General features: G+C 51.3%; 1 protein-coding gene across 1 annotated transcript in view; it reads right to left on the reverse strand.

The window, feature by feature from the left end:
• The window catches only part of GABBR1 (gamma-aminobutyric acid type B receptor subunit 1), a 29,565-nt gene extending 15,628 nt beyond the window's left edge, over positions 1–13,937 (reverse strand). Inside the window, exons 1-11 of the mRNA XM_033102421.1 lie at positions 13,799–13,937; positions 13,304–13,388; positions 12,429–12,632; positions 11,495–11,680; positions 10,116–10,136; positions 8,482–8,642; positions 5,067–5,201; positions 4,523–4,693; positions 3,250–3,351; positions 2,734–2,799; positions 2,079–2,270 (exon numbers count right to left, since the gene is read on the reverse strand). Of these exons, the coding sequence (XP_032958312.1) occupies positions 2,079–2,270; positions 2,734–2,799; positions 3,250–3,351; positions 4,523–4,693; positions 5,067–5,201; positions 8,482–8,642; positions 10,116–10,136; positions 11,495–11,680; positions 12,429–12,632; positions 13,304–13,388 (1,323 nt within the window). The 5' untranslated portion in view covers positions 13,799–13,937. The remainder of the gene's footprint in view (positions 1–2,078; positions 2,271–2,733; positions 2,800–3,249; positions 3,352–4,522; positions 4,694–5,066; positions 5,202–8,481; positions 8,643–10,115; positions 10,137–11,494; positions 11,681–12,428; positions 12,633–13,303; positions 13,389–13,798) is intronic.
• Positions 13,938–17,696: the final 3,759 nt, after the last annotated feature.

A 17,696-nucleotide genomic window follows, 5' to 3' on the forward strand; every position in this document is an offset into this window, starting at 1 on the left:
GTAGAATGTTTAGAAGCATTCCTGGCTTACCCGGCAGCTGTAACAACCAAACTTGTCCCTAGGTATTGCAACCTCTTGGTTGAAAACCACGGCTCTAACCAAGAGTCCTCACAATGTGGTCCCCAAGCCAGTAGCACAAACATCCTCAGGGAACTCGTTAGAAATGTGAATTCCCAGGCTTATCCCAGACCCACTGAGTCAGAACTCCCTAGGGAAGAGTCCATTGACCTGTTAACTAACCTTCAGGTGGTTCTGATAGAAGCTAAAGTTTTAGAACTGATCTAGACGTAAAGCCATCCTTACAGAGTAAAGGCAACTCTGCTTTTTCCTAAATCGCCATGGCTCTGGACCCCGAAGACCAACCCTGGCTTTGCACCTACTTCTCCTGGTCCTGTTTAATTAATCTATAATCTCTTCCCTAGTTGGTTGTGAAAGCTGTTTCTACTCTCTGGAAAAGCTTGGCTTCTCCCCCTGGTTTTTTAGGCTACTAAGCAGGCCTGGTGTCACTAGAAGCCGTATGGCCTCAAAGGCAGGCACCATCTTTCTTTAGAGACCAAAAGCCAGAAAGAGACCTCCAATTGTTCTGCTCCAAAGCCCAGATGTCCCTTTATACCCCTCACTAACTCCCTGCTTCCTGTCAGGGGCTCCTCCAGCTCCCTGCTAACAAGCAGAAGCCACAACTGGAAGGTCCTGGGCTCAAGGCACCAACGGTCTTTTCCGACTTTGGTCACCAGCTCCTCCACTTTCCAGGTTCTCGAGGATGATTCACCTGTCAGGTGCTCTACAAGGAAATGACCTTCCAGAATTTTTCCACTGTATTTTTCAACCAAGATACCTTAAACACAGAGCCCTTTAGAATGTCCCAGGACAGTGGCCATGGTCAGAATCCAAGTGGCAACTGACCCTTTTATCACAATCCACTGCCAGAACAAACTTCCTGAATCTTCTTTATCTCTTGCTCAACAATTGCCATCAGCCATCAGCTAAACAGTGTTAGCCAATAAAAGTACAACCTTCTTGGTCAGGTTTTGTGGTTTCCCATGGAAGGTGATGTGATGGGGCAGTAATTTGGACTTAGATTAAATAGGACTCAATGCCAGCTTGACCACTCAGTAGTTATATGACCTGGGACAAGTCACTTACCCTCTGAGTCTCAATTTCCTGGCCTATAAATGGAAATGAGAAATCCATCAGCACATTACTGTGAAAATCACTGAAATTATGTATCCAAGCTCCTGGATTGCTACACAAAAAGTAATTATTACTACAACTTTGTTTTACTGCCCTATTCGGAGGGTTTATAACCACTAAGTCAGCACTAGCATGTTTTCAAAGCAGGTATTCCAGACCTGGACACCCTCAGTATAATGAACAGATACATAGGTAGCCCCATCCAGCTCACCTCAACATTCTCGAGTTCCTTAAGATGCAGTGCTGAGCAAGAAAGGGGCCTCTTCCCCCTCACACCTTACTCACTGTGCCCCTCACCTGCAGGCCTGCCTCTCAGCCTTCCCAAATCACAGAACGAGTCTTCTAGCTCCAGGTCTGTCCCTTACCAGCTATCTAGGGCTAACTGATTTCAAAATTCCCCTTTACAGATCTACAATTCTAAAAGGGGATCATTAAAAAAGCATCAGAAGCGAAGCTAAGTGAGTATTGACCAGGGGTGAATATTAAGCAATTCTAAAGAGCTCTGAAGTCACCAAGAAAACAAAATGTATTTCTGCGCAGGATCAGCGCTCCTGTAAAGGTGTGCTCATGTATACAGCATCTGTATTATCATTAACGCCTCTTCCTTCTTTAACTTCTTGCCAACAGCTCCTCGTTTCCATGGTAACAGCCCTTCCACTCATCAGGGGACTACTGAACAAACCACTCCCATTTTCTCTCTCTTTCCTGCCCAAGGAAGTCAGAGCAGAGGTGGAATCCACAGGAAACACGATGCAAACAAGTTTAGGATGGGCAGAGACCCCTACACCCCCCACCTCCAAACCCCACACCTGCTCCCCTCCCTTTGGAGACTCCCTCAGTCCTGCCCACCTGCCCAAGTGCCAGCCTCCAAGTCCCCACACTCTCACCATGTTGGAAATGCTGCGGGTGTTGGCAGGGTTCAGCATGACAATCTCAGTGGTGATGTGGCCCTCCACCGCCTCGGTCATCTCATCCACTGTGCAGTTGATGGACGGGTCATAGATCTTGAACCAATTGTCAGCATACCACCCGATAAGGAACCAGACGTACTTCTTCCCGAAGAGCCGCTCCTTGTACACCTGAAAGCAGAGGGGGAGGGCTGGGTCTTTGTTTCATTTTTTGTTTTGTTTGTTATGTGTTCTCACTTGACACTATTCAGCCTCTTGGGAATCAGAGAAGAGCAGAGAACTGAAAAGAGAAATCTACAAGTCTTGTGGGGGTGGGAGTGATAGAAAAGGCTCCAATACTCCTTCTAAGTTCCTACCCAGTCTATTTTTGAGTGGTCTTTTCCAACCAGTAAGTAAAGATGGGATTCACAGGCTCCTCCAGAAACACAAAGCACTGGAAAATGAGATCTGGAGAAAGTGCCATGTGTGTGAGAAGCCAAGAGATGGGGTCAGAGCCAACAGACAGGGACATCGTGTTAATCCTCACCTCAGATCATTCGCTATCAGCCTGAGCAGAAATGTGGAAAGGAGATCCCATGAGACCCCAAGGCAAAGAGCCTGCCCAGCCCCCTCCCTCTTCAGATTCCAAATCCACCTCACAAAAGACTTTTCGGGCTTCAGTCTCATAGAAAAGTCCCACGATGATCCGGGCGTCCTGGCGCTACAGAATGGAAAGAGAAACAGAGCTCCTGAGGGACGTTTGGGACCACAAGGGCTCAGCCCAGCGCCTTCACAGCTTTGCATTCCTGTCCCGGAGAGCTCAGTGCCCGACTCTGTTCGACAGGTAATGCTTAAATGTCACCTGAAAGACAGAGGTGAACTTCCCCCAGGAGATGGTGCTGTCTCATGGAATAAAACTTAAGTGACTGTGACAGAGGTGTGAGCTAACGCCAGGGCAGCAATCATATTGCAATATAGACGTGTATCAATCAACAGGTTGTACACCTTACGTTCACACAATGTTCTATGTCAATTATTTCTCAATTTAAAAACAAAAAAACAAAACAAAAAAGAAATCAACATTTCCCTGCTGGACTCTCCTCTCTGACCCACCACTGCTCCCCTGACCCAGTCTCTCTACGGGCTGAGCCCACCACCGCAGCCATCCCACCTTAAGGTTTTTGACGGGCACAGCTGGATCTGAGAAGAAACTCTGGCGAAAAGTAATCTCGATTCCAGCCTCCTTCACTCGTTCCTCTAAGTCGTCCAGAGTCTTGAGTGGGAATGAGAAATAGAAAAAAACATGGGGTGCACAGTCCGGTAAAGAGCAGATATGTTAGCTGGGGATTGCATACTCAACAAAGGAACAGTGGTTCTGAAGGTTTCTTCAACACCTTCTGTCCTTGGGGTGGAGAGTGTCCAAAGGCAAGCATCTGAAGTCTTAGCATGTGGCTTCCAAGTAAGAAGAGGCATGGTGAGCCCCTCCTGAGAATCTGTGTCCAGAGGGGTCACCCCATTCACCCCCTTTTAACCACTGATAGCAAAAATGGGGGAAAGGAAACAGAGGAACCCAGAAAAGACAAGGCAGAGTCTGGTAGAGAAAGGATGATGTCAACCTCCAAAGGCAAATGGGCAGACAGACAAAAGGACCAGAGAAGAATGTCCTGAATCACTGAGAGAATGTCGGGGGAGTATTAAAGGGCCACTGAATGTAAGAGTGGATTGAAGATCCAAAGAATAGAATAAAAGAGGGGTAGCCGACTGTCTTCTTTGGATAGAGGGGTATGTTTCCTCTACCTGCACAATTTCCCTTTCTCCCTTCCACCTCTCCCTGTTTGCCGGCATCTCTTTAAGTCAACTACCTGACCCTGGTACATATACTTGTCTACCTGCCCGTCTCTTCTCTTTCTCTCCCTCTCTCTTTCCTTCTCTCTACCTCTATCTCTGCCTGTTACTGTCTCTATCTCTGTCTCCCTCTCCATTTTTCTCTCTCTCCCCCCTCGCCTCTGTGCCTCCACCCATTTCTATAGCTCCATTCCCTCCGTTCCCATTCACACACACCCCCACCTCCACCCCCACCTTAAGTGCTTCTGGAATCTGCTACTTCCCTTGGGTTCCTTTGGCATATTCTCCCCCCACCGTGTCCCAACTCTGGAGTGAACATATTTTAACAGAACTGGGTCATTTTAGGTCTATCTATCTGGGGAACAAAGCATCAAAGGGGGGTGGGGAGTCCTAAAACCAAAAAGCTAGAAAGGATCTTGGAAACTGAACTTGTTCACTCCTCTGGCTACAGAAGAACACGCACCGGTACTTAACCCACTGGGAATGTGCTGTTGGTAAAGAATAAGTCTTCCCCCACCCCCGACCCCGACATGATTTCCTGTCACTTCCCTGTGCACTCAAGTTGAAAGGCATGCCCCCTCTACCCCGTCCCTCCTCACCGAAGTGAAGACCTCAGTGGTCTGCTGGATGGTGGCAATCTTCTTCCAGCCCCATTTTTCAAAGAGTTTCACACGGGTCGGATTGTGGAGTGTGGCCGATGGATGAGTGCGGAAGAACGTCGGAAAGCGCTGCCGGTTTGACAGAGCTGGTGAGCTGGAGCCATAGGAAAGCTGAGGGGCAGGGACAGTACCACAGGGGGCGTTATCCATGGACTCCACTAAGAGCTGCTGAGCTCCTCCAACCCTCCCCCACCTCTGGGCTTCTCTCCCCACTCTCTCCAAGAGGCCCTACTCAGTCCCTACTCAGTGAAGGGCTTCCCAAAGGCCCGCACACCCCTCACAATCAGGACGCCCTCACTGATCTCATTTCACCCCTTGGGATGGTGACAAGGTCGGCTGCAGCACTGTCAGGCCACTGCGGCCAGGAGGTCGATTAATCCAGGTCTACAGAGGACTCGGTCTCAGACGCAGTCCTCTTAAATATACACTCTCTTTAGTACAGCCCAAAGGGAACGGGCCACCTCTGTCCCCAAGCCCCGCTCACCACAATGAGGTTCCACATCCTCGCGGCCTCAGCCACAAGCGTGGACACGGAGCTGCAGCCAGGCATGAGGATGATCTTGATGGGGTCGTTGTAGAGCAGCTCGTACAGGTACTTGGTGGCCTGGCCAGGGTCACACTAAGGGGATGGGGGTGGGCACAGGGGTGAGGACAGGCTCTCCCAGCGCTCCTCTCCTCCCTGCAACTTCTACTTTCATTTTCCCAAAAACCTAGTTACTTCTCCCAACTACCCATCCCTCTGCTGAATCCCTTTTGTCGTTGTCACCATGTTCTCCTTCCAGACACCTCTTCCTGGTTTCCCTTCACTCTTAAACACCCTTCTCTCTTCCACCTGCTGCTTTACCCCTACCCCCCACACACCCCTCCATCAACACTGATGCATATGCCACCTCCCCTCTATCACTCCTGTCCCTTACCCTGGGTTTCTATGCTCCAAACACCTGTGAGTGGAAGAGTCTGTAGGAATGTGAATAAACTCTCCTCAGAGCCATATTATGAAAATTCCTCCCTCACCTCTGCAAAACGCCCTTCCCACCTTCCATTTTTTTCTCCCTCTTCTCTTTTCAGGGCTAGTGATAAACAAGAGAGAACAGGAACAAGTCCACCAGGGGTCCAGCTCAGCATCCATCCCCTCCTGCTGGGCCCTGACATTTAACAGGTACATTAGAAAAAGAGACTCTCAGAGAAACAAGGGTGAGGAAGCAAATGGGGGGAATAAATAGAATGACTCTCAAGAAACTGGACACTTTTATGAGTGACCGAAGGAGAGGCATGGAGATGGGGAAAGTAAACAACGCAGAAAGCTAGAGAGGAAAGGAATGATGGGAGGAGGGGAAGGAGCCTGCCACTGCCTGTTCCCCTCCTGCTGAAATATGACATTTCAGAAACTGCTGGAGCCCCAAAGGAAGTGAAGGAAAAAATGGAAGCCAGTGGGGAGCCAGGGCAGAGGGGATACAGACAGGAGGCACAGGGGACTGGAGAGGGTAAAATGGGGGGGCCAAGTTCCAAGGAAATAAAGAAGGCCCCCAAGAGCCTGCTCACTTCCCACAGAGGCCTGACATTTGGGACACTGGGAAGCTGGAGAAGGGGGACTCTGGGGAGGCTGTCAGTCTGAAGAACCAACACTCCCCCAGAACTCCGTGCCCACCCCCACCCCACCCCCACTGCTAAGGGCAGTGCTCAGTGTCTGCTCAATGGCTGTTTTTTGAAGGTTCTTCATGTGTCCCACTTGGGCATCTTTATATATCATTACCATTCTCAGGTCCCACCTTCCTGCACTGTCCCAGCACTTGTTACTCCAGATCCTGCCCCCAGCTTCTCCCAAGGCCCCTCAGTGACCCTCCCTTTCTTGTCTAAAGAAAAGATTGATAGGAATGAGGACATATAAGAACACAGGAGATACATACAAACAGAAATGGACGCTACCCACTCCACTGTCTCTTCTTTTGTGTGCTCATCCCTTCCATGCCTTTTCTCACATCCCTTTCCCCCTTCCAAACCCAATGCCTCACTACAATTCCCTCCACCACAGCATTCTCACCCCTCCCCAGTGCACTTCCTGTTCTCTTCCCTCTCCTCTGCTCTTACAAGGATCCAGATTTGCAGGCAGGAAACAACACATTCCAGTTTGTCTGCCTTTCCAGCTCCTCCATCTCCCTTCTCTCAGGTCCCTATCTGCTCCCAACACCTCCAGGGACTCACCTGTCATGGTGGATGAGCCTGAGCTCACACACAGGGCTCCCCTAGCTCCCTGTGGTCCTGTCACAAAGACTGCACCCATCCCTTCGTGTCTCCCCACTCCTACCCACCACAGCCAATTACCTCTTGCTCTCCTAAGCTTGACCCTTCCATCAGATCGACCCTCTATTTCTCATCCCCTAATACCCAAGTCTTTCCTGTACCCTGTTGCTCTTCCCATTTACATCCTGGAGTTAGCTACACAGGCACCCACCAGAGCAGTTTTTATTGGTAAAAACATGGATCCTTGGGACTCATCCCTAACCAAGGAGTTAGAGCTGTACTTTTAGCAAACTCCTCTGGTGATTCTTACGTACACTGAAGTTTCAGAAAGTGTCTGTGAAAGTGTCAGGAGCGATTTGAAGTTCGCTCTCCAAGCTCTCAGCCATCCTTGTGCTCTCTTCTCCCCAAAGCATCCTCCCTTCAACCCCACTTCTGCCTCCTCCTCCCTCACACACCTATTTCTAGATGTAGATTACTGTTCCAAAGAATGACTATAAATCCTCAGTCCACCCCATGTGTGAATCACCAAATCGTCACCTTTGTACTCTATTTTACTCTCCCCCAATCCCTTAAGTCACCAGGCCACATGTCAAAGATAAATTTGAGGCCCCAAACTTCCTTCCTTGACTGTGCCTCATCATTCCCCATACTCCCAATTATTCACATAGGGGAGTGCTCGCTTCGGCAGCACATATATTCACATAGGGGACAGGGGAGGGAAAGGAATCTCAAGGGCCATCCCCTACCACCCCTAGACCCAAATTTTCTTATTCCCCCTTCTCACCCCCCATAACCCTACATTCCATTTCCCTTCTCACATCTCAGAGGCCACATGCTGTCAAAATAAACTCCAGACCCAAGTTCCAGGATGCCCCAGGCTCAGGGACTGTCCCTACCCCTCCTTGCCCCCTCCCACATCGCCATTCCACTTCCTTCCAGTTCTTTCTGCTCCCTGTATCCTGGTTCCTCTCCACCCCCATGCTATTGGAGTGGCTCCCACGTGGGCCTCTAACCCAGTTCACTTTCCCAGTGTCTCTGTCCATCTCCTGACCATTAGCCTTCCTCAACCACAATACACAGTCCCACAGCCATGGAAGCCTCCCCAGGGCTGGGGAGGGAGGAACGAGAAATAGTCAGGTAGGGATACAACTACCCTGCTGCTTGTTGTGATAAATAAACTAGGGCGCTCAAGTCCCTCAAAATGTTCCTCATTTGTGCCTATTCCTTCCAGCTCCAACTGGATGCCAAGATTTACCTTGCTACCATGGTAAAAGTAAACCCCTGATCCAGCTCCCCACCTCTGACATTCCCTCCATCCCCCAACCCAACCCAGGGTTAGTTTACTCCCTGAGGGTCACCATCAATTTGTACCCCAAATCCATCTTCCGTCTCCCCAACCCCAGGCATTTCCACGGGTCTCTGGGAGCAGAAGGGTCTGACTCGCAACGTGATTAACCATCTTGACCCCTTAGACCCTCATCCTGAACCTCCAGCAGTGACTCTCCCCAAGCTCCTGCACTCCCAGCCCTTCTCCTGCTAATCACACATGGGAGGGGGTCTCTTTCAGACTCCCAGAAGTGACTCAGGCTGAAATGGCGTTTAGCTGGCCCCTGCTCCCCAAGCCCCCACCTCCCACCCGCTCCCATGGCGGGGGCTACCTTGCTGTCGTGGTGAATGAGCTTGAGCTCATAGTCCGGCAGGATGTCCCTGCGGCTATTCACGTCCTCCAGCGCCATCTCCACCGCGGGCTGGCAGGCCTGGCCCCCTGGCCAGCCCCCGCTCATGGGAAATAGCGCCCCGATGTACACTGCGCGCCGTTCTGAGGAGGGGTGCGGGGGTACCCGCGGGTGAGGTCGCGGGAGATGGGGGGAGTGGGAGGCCCACACCACCGGCGCCACCCCCGCCGCCATCACCACCAGCAGTGGCAGTGGCCACCCCACCCGGGGAGAGGGGGCCCCTGGATTCATGGCGGGGGGAGGGGACGGGAGGTAGCTGCTTGGGGAGGGGAGCTCAGGGGGGACACTTGTCCTGGGGAGGGGTGCTGAGGGGGTGTCGAGAAGGCGCCTCCATCCCTGGTTTTGTGGGGCGGAGGGGTCTAAGGCCTCGGGGAAGCAGGTAAGGTTGGCTTCCTACGGCCCCCACGGCTCTAGCTGCCACCGCTGCTGCCAACGCCGCCGCCAGCCACCGCGGACTCTCCTCGCCGACTGACCGAGCGACCGAGGGGAGGAGGGAGATGTAGGGCTGGGAGGGGGCTCTGACGTCACGGGCGGCGTGCGGGTAGGGGGGAGGGGGCAGGAATTGAGGAGAAAGGGGGCGGGGATGGAGGCGAGCACCGCTGTGGGAACGCCGCTACCGGAACGACTGCCAGAGGGAAGGGGAGGGGTAGAGGGAGGACCGACCCCCAGGGAGAAAGGAATGTGCAAGGAAGGCAGGGGTCCCACCTAAGGGGACATTAGGGGGAGGAGAAAAGAGGGGAAGGGGCGTGCCGGAGGGCGGGGTGGGCGGAGGGAGCCGCAGGAGGCTGAAGCACTGAAGAGCGAAGCACGGAGAAGGACGCGAGTGGGAACGCGAGAGGAAAGGGGCTGGCGCCTGAGCGCCTGAATGAGGGTGTGAACAGATGGGGTTAAAGACTGAGGGTTGTGAAGGAGAGGGCGATGGGAACGATTTTGGAAAGAGATGGGTGAGGAAGGGGGGGTGCAAAGGGGAGTAACGGGGATAGAGGTAGGGAACAAGGGGCTGAGTAGACCGAAGCCTGAGAAAGGGTGACGGGAGAAGGAACTGAGATAAAAGAGAAGGGAAAGGATCTGGGGAAGGAAAGGATACGGGGAGCAGCTGAAGGAGAGAGGTAAGGCTGGGCCATGAGTGAAAAGGGTGGGATGGGCTGATGGAATCGTCAGCTGAAATCTCAGGGAGCGGGCAGGCAGAAAAACGTTCCAGAGAGGGTCGGAAGGAACCCCACAGGGAAAGACGTGGAGGAAGCTCGGGGTCTCCCAGCACCCTGCCGCCCCCTGCTGGGGCTCTGCCATTTGGCAGTAGCAGAGTCTGGGAGAAGGCGGAGCCGAGGGAAGTGCGGCCCAGCAGGGAGATGGGAGGGACAGCGGCCTCGCAGAAAACCGGGACTGGAGGCAGGAAACAGGTAGGGAAAGAAGGGGCCGGCTGCCAACCGGGGAGGGTGGGGAAGGTGGGAGAAGGACCACGACCCCATAGCCTAGGGGCAGAATCCCTGGGTAGGGAGGGTGAAGAGTGACGGGTCTGGTATTGCATTGCACGCGATAAGGGTTTCTCATCTCACCTGAGTGTGGCGTTCGATTCACTGGCAGCAGGAAAGACGGGGATCAGAGAAGAGTTACCACTGGCGCCCAGCTTCCCGGGCCTCATCCCCAGCACCCTCCCACACCTGTCCATGCCGAAAGCTAGGGAGAGCAGAAGCTGCGTTGCTGAGGGGAGGGTGCCTGGGGATAAGAGGGAGGTGGGGCTGTGGGTCAGGACTTGTTGGTTTTCTTTTATTTTTTTCATAGGACAACAGAATTTGAGACAGGAGTGCCTACAGCTAAGACATGGGTGGATCCTGGTTTTGTGGAGCCTAGATATTATAAATTTGGGGACGGGAGGCTCTCTTTAGGAGAAAACAATACAAATTATAAATACAACTGGTTTTAACCTATTGCTGTTAAAATATCTTACTTATGCAATTTTTATGAAAACCTATGACCATGTGACCATCTTATTAGAGCCCTCTACATTAGAGCACAGGCAGAGGCCTGTGTAAATGAGGAATCCTGAAGCTTAAATTTCATCAGCTTCATAGTTAATCCACCCCTGGACGGGACTCCCAATTTCCAGAATGTAATGATAAGCTACAAGCAGAATAATTAAGTGAGAAAAGCCAGGTCCAAGGATCTTGAAAGAGTCTACAAAGGTAAGAAGCGGAATGTACGCCTGCATCCCAGGAGAGAAGGCTGCAGAGGGAAAATCTGGATTCCCAGGAAAAGGGGAAATTTGCATAACTAGATGGCTGAACAGGTGGTGGACACAAGCCTGGTTCCCTCGGGGAGTGACGCAGTGATGGAGGTTGTCTGCAAGGTTCGGGCAAGGCGTGCCCCCCATCCCTGGGCTGTCTTTAGTGCTTTCACAGCACTGCGCCCCGTTTTAAGCCTTTTTAATTTTTATCCTGATCATTTCCCACCCCAGATATTCTTTGTAATCTTATCGACTTTTCTAACTAAGACATGACTGATTGCTGAGTCTGTATAATACTTCAGTTATAATGAATGGAGAGGGATTAATTCTAGAAGAGGGTTATGCATAGAAAGTTCTAAGTTTAAAGAAAAGGACTGAGGGTAGGTAAAACTGGAGTATTTAAACCTTAGGAAGTGTGATGGAGGGTGAGAGTCACAAAGGAAAAGAGACAATGTGAGACCCAAGAATTGGGAGCAGGGAGAAGATATAAAAATAGAAAGGTAAAGGAAGGAAGCCCCAACCCAACAGAAGTGGAAACTGGGGACTGCAGGAGGAAGTCTGAGGCAGTTGGATGGAGGAAAGAGTTGGGCTTTCACCTCTGCCTCCCAAAGCCCCCCATTTTCTATAGTACCCAACATTTCCCACCATCCATTCTCAGCCCACTCCCATCCTCTCATCAGCTGCATGATGAGAGGCAGCTGTTCCCCTCACCCTGGCAGTGGGGCTTGGGGGTACTCCACTGCCCCTGACTACAGACGCTCCTGGAGCCGCCCACCAAATGGAAGTCAGGGTCACACCGGAAATCCACCCGGGCTCCGTCCAGAGCTGGGAGGTCCCCACCCGTCAGGAACACCTTCCCATTTTCCAGGATCAAATAAGACTTGGAGCAGATTCGGACTGGGGAAAGATAAGAAAAGAGAGGTGGGTTGGAGAAGGCTCCTTCCTCTTAGAAAGCAGAAGGCTCAGCTTGGGGGTTGTGCCCTCAAGCATCCATCCTACAGTGCAGGAAATTGGAGTAAAAAGGTTTGCTTCTCTAGCTTCCAGTCCTCCCTTAGCCTTGGAAACTTCTATACATCCCCACAGGGAAAAAAAAAAAAAAAAAAAAAAAGCACTGCCATGTAGGAACCCAAGATGGAGCTATATGCACATAAAATGCCATCTCCTCAGTGGGCGGTTCTCTGGCTTTGAGATGTGTGGATGTATGTGACTTTAGATGCACAATCAGGCTTGCCTTTCTTATTCTAGCTGGTCTGTCTTAATGTTAACTGGGTTCTGTTTCTTGGGTATATGGTCTCTGAATTGGAGACAAAGGTATTGGAAAATGTGATATAATCATTTTACAATGTTTTTGCATAACTTGCCACTAATAATCCTCAAAGAGAATAACTGACAAGGTGAACAAATCAAGTTATATTATCAAGGGTCAGTGGCCTAATGAAGGATGAAATGAAATGTGCAGGCTGATAACTTTACTGCCTCCAACCGTGCACAGCAAAGTCCCTCTTACATAGCAGTCATTCAATAAATGTATTTGTGAATTTAGTTACACTGGACTTAAAATGCTGACTTGCAAACAATAATGCCAAGTTTGAGGCAGGAAGAGGAATGGTCCTGAAGAAGGGAAAGGCTTGGGGAGGCTACTCACCACAGCGGCTGGGTGTGTCCATATCTGTCCAGGAGCCATTCGCCAGGCACTTGCGGACCTTGGGACCCACCACCTCGCGCTCCCCCCGGCACACATACTCAATCTCATAGTCCACGGGCAGGAAGTTGATAGCCTTCACCTGGTCCCGAGTCAGGCCCCTGTACCTGATGCCCCCTTCCCAGGGCGGGTGTATGATCTGGCAACCTGGGGGTAAGTCAGGAAGGAGTAGAGTGAAATGGTGGGAAAAAAGGAAAAGGCAGAGTCAGCGGGTGGGGGGGGGGGGCGGAGGAGAGCCTAGGGCGTGGTCAATGGGCTGGTGGAGAACAGAGGGGATGGGATGGGACGCTAGAGGGTGGGAGTGGGGATGGGTGCAGAACTCCGCTGAAGGACAGAAAGTAATGATCCAGGGTGAAGACTAATGAGAGCGCCCCAAGTCGGGAGGGAAGGGTTCTGGCTGGAAGTAAGGAGAAAAGTAACTAAGGAATCGTGAAGGGGTGTGATGCGAGTGTGCTGGGTAAAAAGGCTAAAGGAGGATATTTGAGTTGAATTTGGATGGGATGAGACGGGAGTCGTGTAAGGCCACCTGGGCAGAAACGTAGAACTAAGGGAAGGGCAGAACTGGCGCAGTAATGTGGGGCAGGAAAGGGGTGGAATTGAGGAAATAACGCCGGGTCACAGAAAGGTGGCCTAGTGTATTCATGTGGGGCTGGGTAATAATGTGGCGTGATAGAAAGGGAGTCAGGAGTAGTAAAGTGGGGCCGAGCAGACTGGGTTGCCAGGCCAGGATGCTGTGTAGAGCTGACGGCATAGTAATGAGGATCAGGAAAGCGGGAGCGGGGTGGAAGGGTGCCCGAGGTCGACGGAGCAGGATGCACCTTCTGAAGTGGCGTTGGGGGTCTGCGCCCCGCCTGCGCCCGGAGGGCGGAGGAACAGCGGCGCCAGCAGCAGCAACAGCAGCATCTGAGTGAGAGGCGGCCGTGAGGACCGGACCGAGCCCCGCCAGCACTGCCTGACCCGGGAGGCGACCCGGCCTCCTTCCCGCTGCCTACTAGGCTCCGACCCGGCTCAGCCTGAGGACAGGAGCGCCGGAGAAGGAGGCGGGGGCGGAGCCCGGCGCGGGGTGGGGGGAGAGGAGGAGAGAAAGCCTGTCCCCACCCTCCTCCTGCCTCCCTCGGTCCCCCCACCCTCCCGGGACTCCACCTCTCACCACCTCCTCTGCCTCGGCCCCCGCGGCTCACCGGAGCCCGGCTTACCCACGCTCTGGAATCCTTCCCCGCCGTTCCTCCTCCCCCCGAGCCCTCGGGCTCTAGGCTCGGCCCTCCCCCGCGCGCCCCTCTCCAGCACCGCTTCCCCGGGGCCCTGGCTCTTACCTCGGCGCGCCGGCCCAGCTCCCCAGCTCTCTCCGGCCTCAAGGCCCCAGGCCCGCCCGCTCCTCCCGCTCCCCACTCCTTTCTCCTCCACCTTTCCCCTCCTCCCCTCGAATCCGGGCTCCTGCCCAGCCAGGGTCTCTGCCTCCTCTCGCTTCCCTCGACCCCACCCCCGTCTCTCCTTCCCCAGGGCAGCTGCGGCCGCGGGAGCGGAGAGCCGGGAGCGAAGGAGGCGGCGCCGGGGACCCAGGAAAGCTCCGGGCGGAGGGAAGAGGAGGGTGCGGAGAAGACAGGGCGGGGGGAAGAGCGGGGACCAGGAGAGGGCCCCGCCCACAACCCGAGCCCCGGGAGCCGCCCCGGATCCCGGCCCCGCCCTGGACCTCCCACAGCGCCGGGGGGGTGGGAGGGGGCGTCTGGGCCAAGAGCTCCGGAGAGGCAGACGCCGGTGCACCCGCGCGCTCCGCGAGGACCCGCGGGCGAGACTGCTGGGAGCAGGCGTGCGGGAGAGGGAAGCCGAACCAAAGGCAGAGAAGCTGGCGCTGAGACAGGGAATCTGGGATGCAGGTGTAGAAAGACGTGGCACAAAGAGAAGGCAGCTCTGGATCTGGGTGTGAGGATAGAGGCAGAGGTCAAAGGCCAGGAAGAGAAAGGGGAGGCCAGGGTCAGACAGCGGAGGGGCGGGGAGGAGAGCGGGTGAGGGCCCGGAGCCACCTAAACCCAACACGAGAGAGCGGTGAAACCAGAGCGGCTGGGTGGGCCCGGTAGCGTTGCTACTCACCTGCTCCGGGGAGAGAACGCTTAGAGAGAGGATTGAGCATCTAGGAGAGAAACTGAGATAGGAGGAGGAGGGGAGAAAAAAGGGCAAAGACAGAAGAGCCTCCAAGTGGGCAGGAGCCAGCATTATCTTCTCTACTCCAACATGGCCTAGCGATCAATACCTCTTGACTAAGGGAGAACACGAAGCTCAGTAGACAGTGGGGGAAGGACAGGCCTTTTGACAGTTCTAGAGGCTCCTGCTATTGTCTCGTGTGCAAGGTGTGTGTGTGTGTTGTTGTTGTTAAAGGGAGTGCGTTTAGGAGACAGAAGACCAGGCTCCTTCTGGCGGAAAAAAAAATAAACTTATTTCTGCTCATCCTGGGAAAGCCAAATACTGTGAGACTAATTAGAACTGAGGTTCTCAATCTTCAGCCTTCTTCATGACAAGTACTGTGTAATGACTCCTTTACTATGCTGATTGGAAATTCATAGATAATATAACTACCTACCGACATAATACTTTTTTAAAAAACCCAACGTGCTTCCCTGTCTGTAACATAAAGGGAAATAAAACAAAAAGTAATAGGTAATAAAATAGCACAAGCCGTATTTGAACACGCTAGTGTGGAGGCACACTACTCTAGGAGTCCTGATGAAGTGGGCGGGTGCTTGCACAACCGCTGGAATCACCGGATGTAACTGCAACAAACGAAGACTAACACAGGTGCTGAGCTGGTGACTCAGCTACCTCCAGCGTGTTGCCATCAAGGAAATGATTTAATGAAATGTTGAACTACTCACAGCAAAGTCAACCTTCCCTAAATTTACACGGAACTGTAATTGCATTCCTGGAAAGTTCATTGTATATTAAAACCGTTTTTTAAAACTGTAATAAATTCTAGACTCAGATAATTAAAGACAGGTTTCACCTACATGAATGTCCTAGGGGACATCTAGGAATCTGGATGAGGGACAGCTGTTCGTTGTGCAGGTTATGCTGTAAAGAGTATCTCATACCCCTGCCCTACCCACACATGCCAATTGTGCCCCTTTCCATTATTGTAATTACAAAAACAAAGCTCACACATTTTGAAAATGTTCGGGGGAAGAGGGCACAGACAGATGGCTCAGTTGGTTAGAGCATGAGCTCTCAACAGCAAGGTTGCCAGTTCAATTCCCACATGGGATGGTGGGCTGCGCTCCCTGCAACTAAAGATTGAAAACGGCGACTGGACTTGGAGCTGAGCTGCACCCTCCACAACTAGATTGAAGGACAACGACTTGGAGCTGATGGGTCCTAGAGAAACACACTGTTCCCCAATATTCCCCAATTAAAAATTAAATTAAAAACAAAAAACTGCCAAACTTGAAAAAAGGAAAAAGAAAAAGAAAATGTTCCCTAGGGACTGGTTGAGAACCACTGAGAAAAAATGGGCAGAAGAGAAGGAGTAGATTGTGGGGCAGGATTTCTAACCAGTCAAAATGACAGCCACCACTCCTCTGAGTGGCTTGTCCTCTCAGCAGGGCACAACCAAAATATGTGGGGTTTTATGTCAACCAAAACAAAGTTATTGACACCAGGAAAATGTCACATGGGTGAGAAGTTTCCCAGACTACTTTGGAAAGAAGAGTTTCCTGACTCTTGCCCCATCTACAGACTAGGTCAGCTGTCTGGCCAGTGGGACACCCTCCCTCTTGTGCTTATGTATGGTCCTGGCATGGTTGAGTGCCCAGAGGACACCATCCCCAGACCAGCAGGGCCTTTCTATTGGGGAGTAACTGGGTAGGTGCTCTCTAGGGAGCCTACAAACAAGCTCTCAAGGTTATTATCTAGTCTTTTATTTTGGCAACTTGTCTCTGGCTTCCCTGAAGTCCTGCCTGAAATGAGGGGCTAGGAAGGAAGGAATCTACCCTGGAAAACAGGAGTCTATGATTCTATGAAATTGAAAATTATCTTGGTGATATTCATTACCACACTGCTGATGTTTAATCAGAAAAGGAAGCAACCTTAATGTCCAAATCACAGATACTGTTTCAGTAAATTGGAATATATCCATCCATTCAAAGGAATAGTTATGAAAATATGTTTAAAAGAGTATCTTCCAATGATATTAACATTGGAAAAAATGAGAATTTGAGGGGAAAAAATCGATACAAAATTTGTGTAACTGTGGCATATGTATGTTAAAAAGCTGGAAGAAAATACATCAAATTGTTAGCAGGATTGCCTCAGGGCAGTAAATTATTGGGCAACTTTTTTTTTTTGGTCATATTTGCTCAATTTCTGTCCAAATGTTTTATACATGTTACCTTTACAACGATTTTTTTAAAGTTTTGGTTTTTTGTTTGTTTGTTTGTTTTTAACCTTCCTAAGCACGTTGAAACAGTATAGCCAACAACTATTATTCATTTGGGCAAAGGCATTTGAAGGTGTGGACAGAAGCTCCAATCACATTTACTATACAAACCACTCACGTTTTTCCACCAATAGCTACAACTTCCTCCTTTCACCTTTTCATCCTTTAATGTCACTTTCCAGGTTCCTGACCCATACATTCCTCAGGACACATACTGAGGTCCCTACCCCACCACTGCTGGAGAATCCTAACTCCAACCTCTCCACAGTCAATCCACTTCCTTCTTAGCTTACAAACAAAACTCCTCTCCTCTGGGAAACACCCTGAACTTGATCCCCTGCTTCTTCCCTCACTCCTGTATCCTTGGTGCCTAGGTGACACCACCTCCTTTTGCGGTTTTTGACTGTTTTTCATAGAGACGAGGAGTTCCTACTCAGGTTACCTGAGAATTACCAGTCTTCTTGTTAATTTTATTTCCCTTCCACTTTCTTTTCTGTCTTCTGCTTCGTCTTCTACCAAACCCTGAGATTGTATCATACAACCCGGAACTTAACACCCCACAGGGCCTTGAAAACATATTAACTGATGTAGCTAAATTTATCAAGAACCTGCTAGAACTTATGTGTTTGGCATACCTAATTTAATTCTCACACAGCCATGCAAAGGAATTATCAATATCCTTATTTTGGAGCTGAGTAAACTGTGACTTAGAGAAAGTAAGAAGCAAATCAAGGGTTACCCAGCTATAAAGTTGACAGAGCCAATATTTGAACTCGAGTCTATTAGCG

Source organism: Rhinolophus ferrumequinum, chromosome 3, assembly GCF_004115265.2.
Source record: "Rhinolophus ferrumequinum isolate MPI-CBG mRhiFer1 chromosome 3, mRhiFer1_v1.p, whole genome shotgun sequence".
Classification (NCBI taxonomy): Eukaryota; Metazoa; Chordata; class Mammalia; order Chiroptera; family Rhinolophidae; genus Rhinolophus; species Rhinolophus ferrumequinum.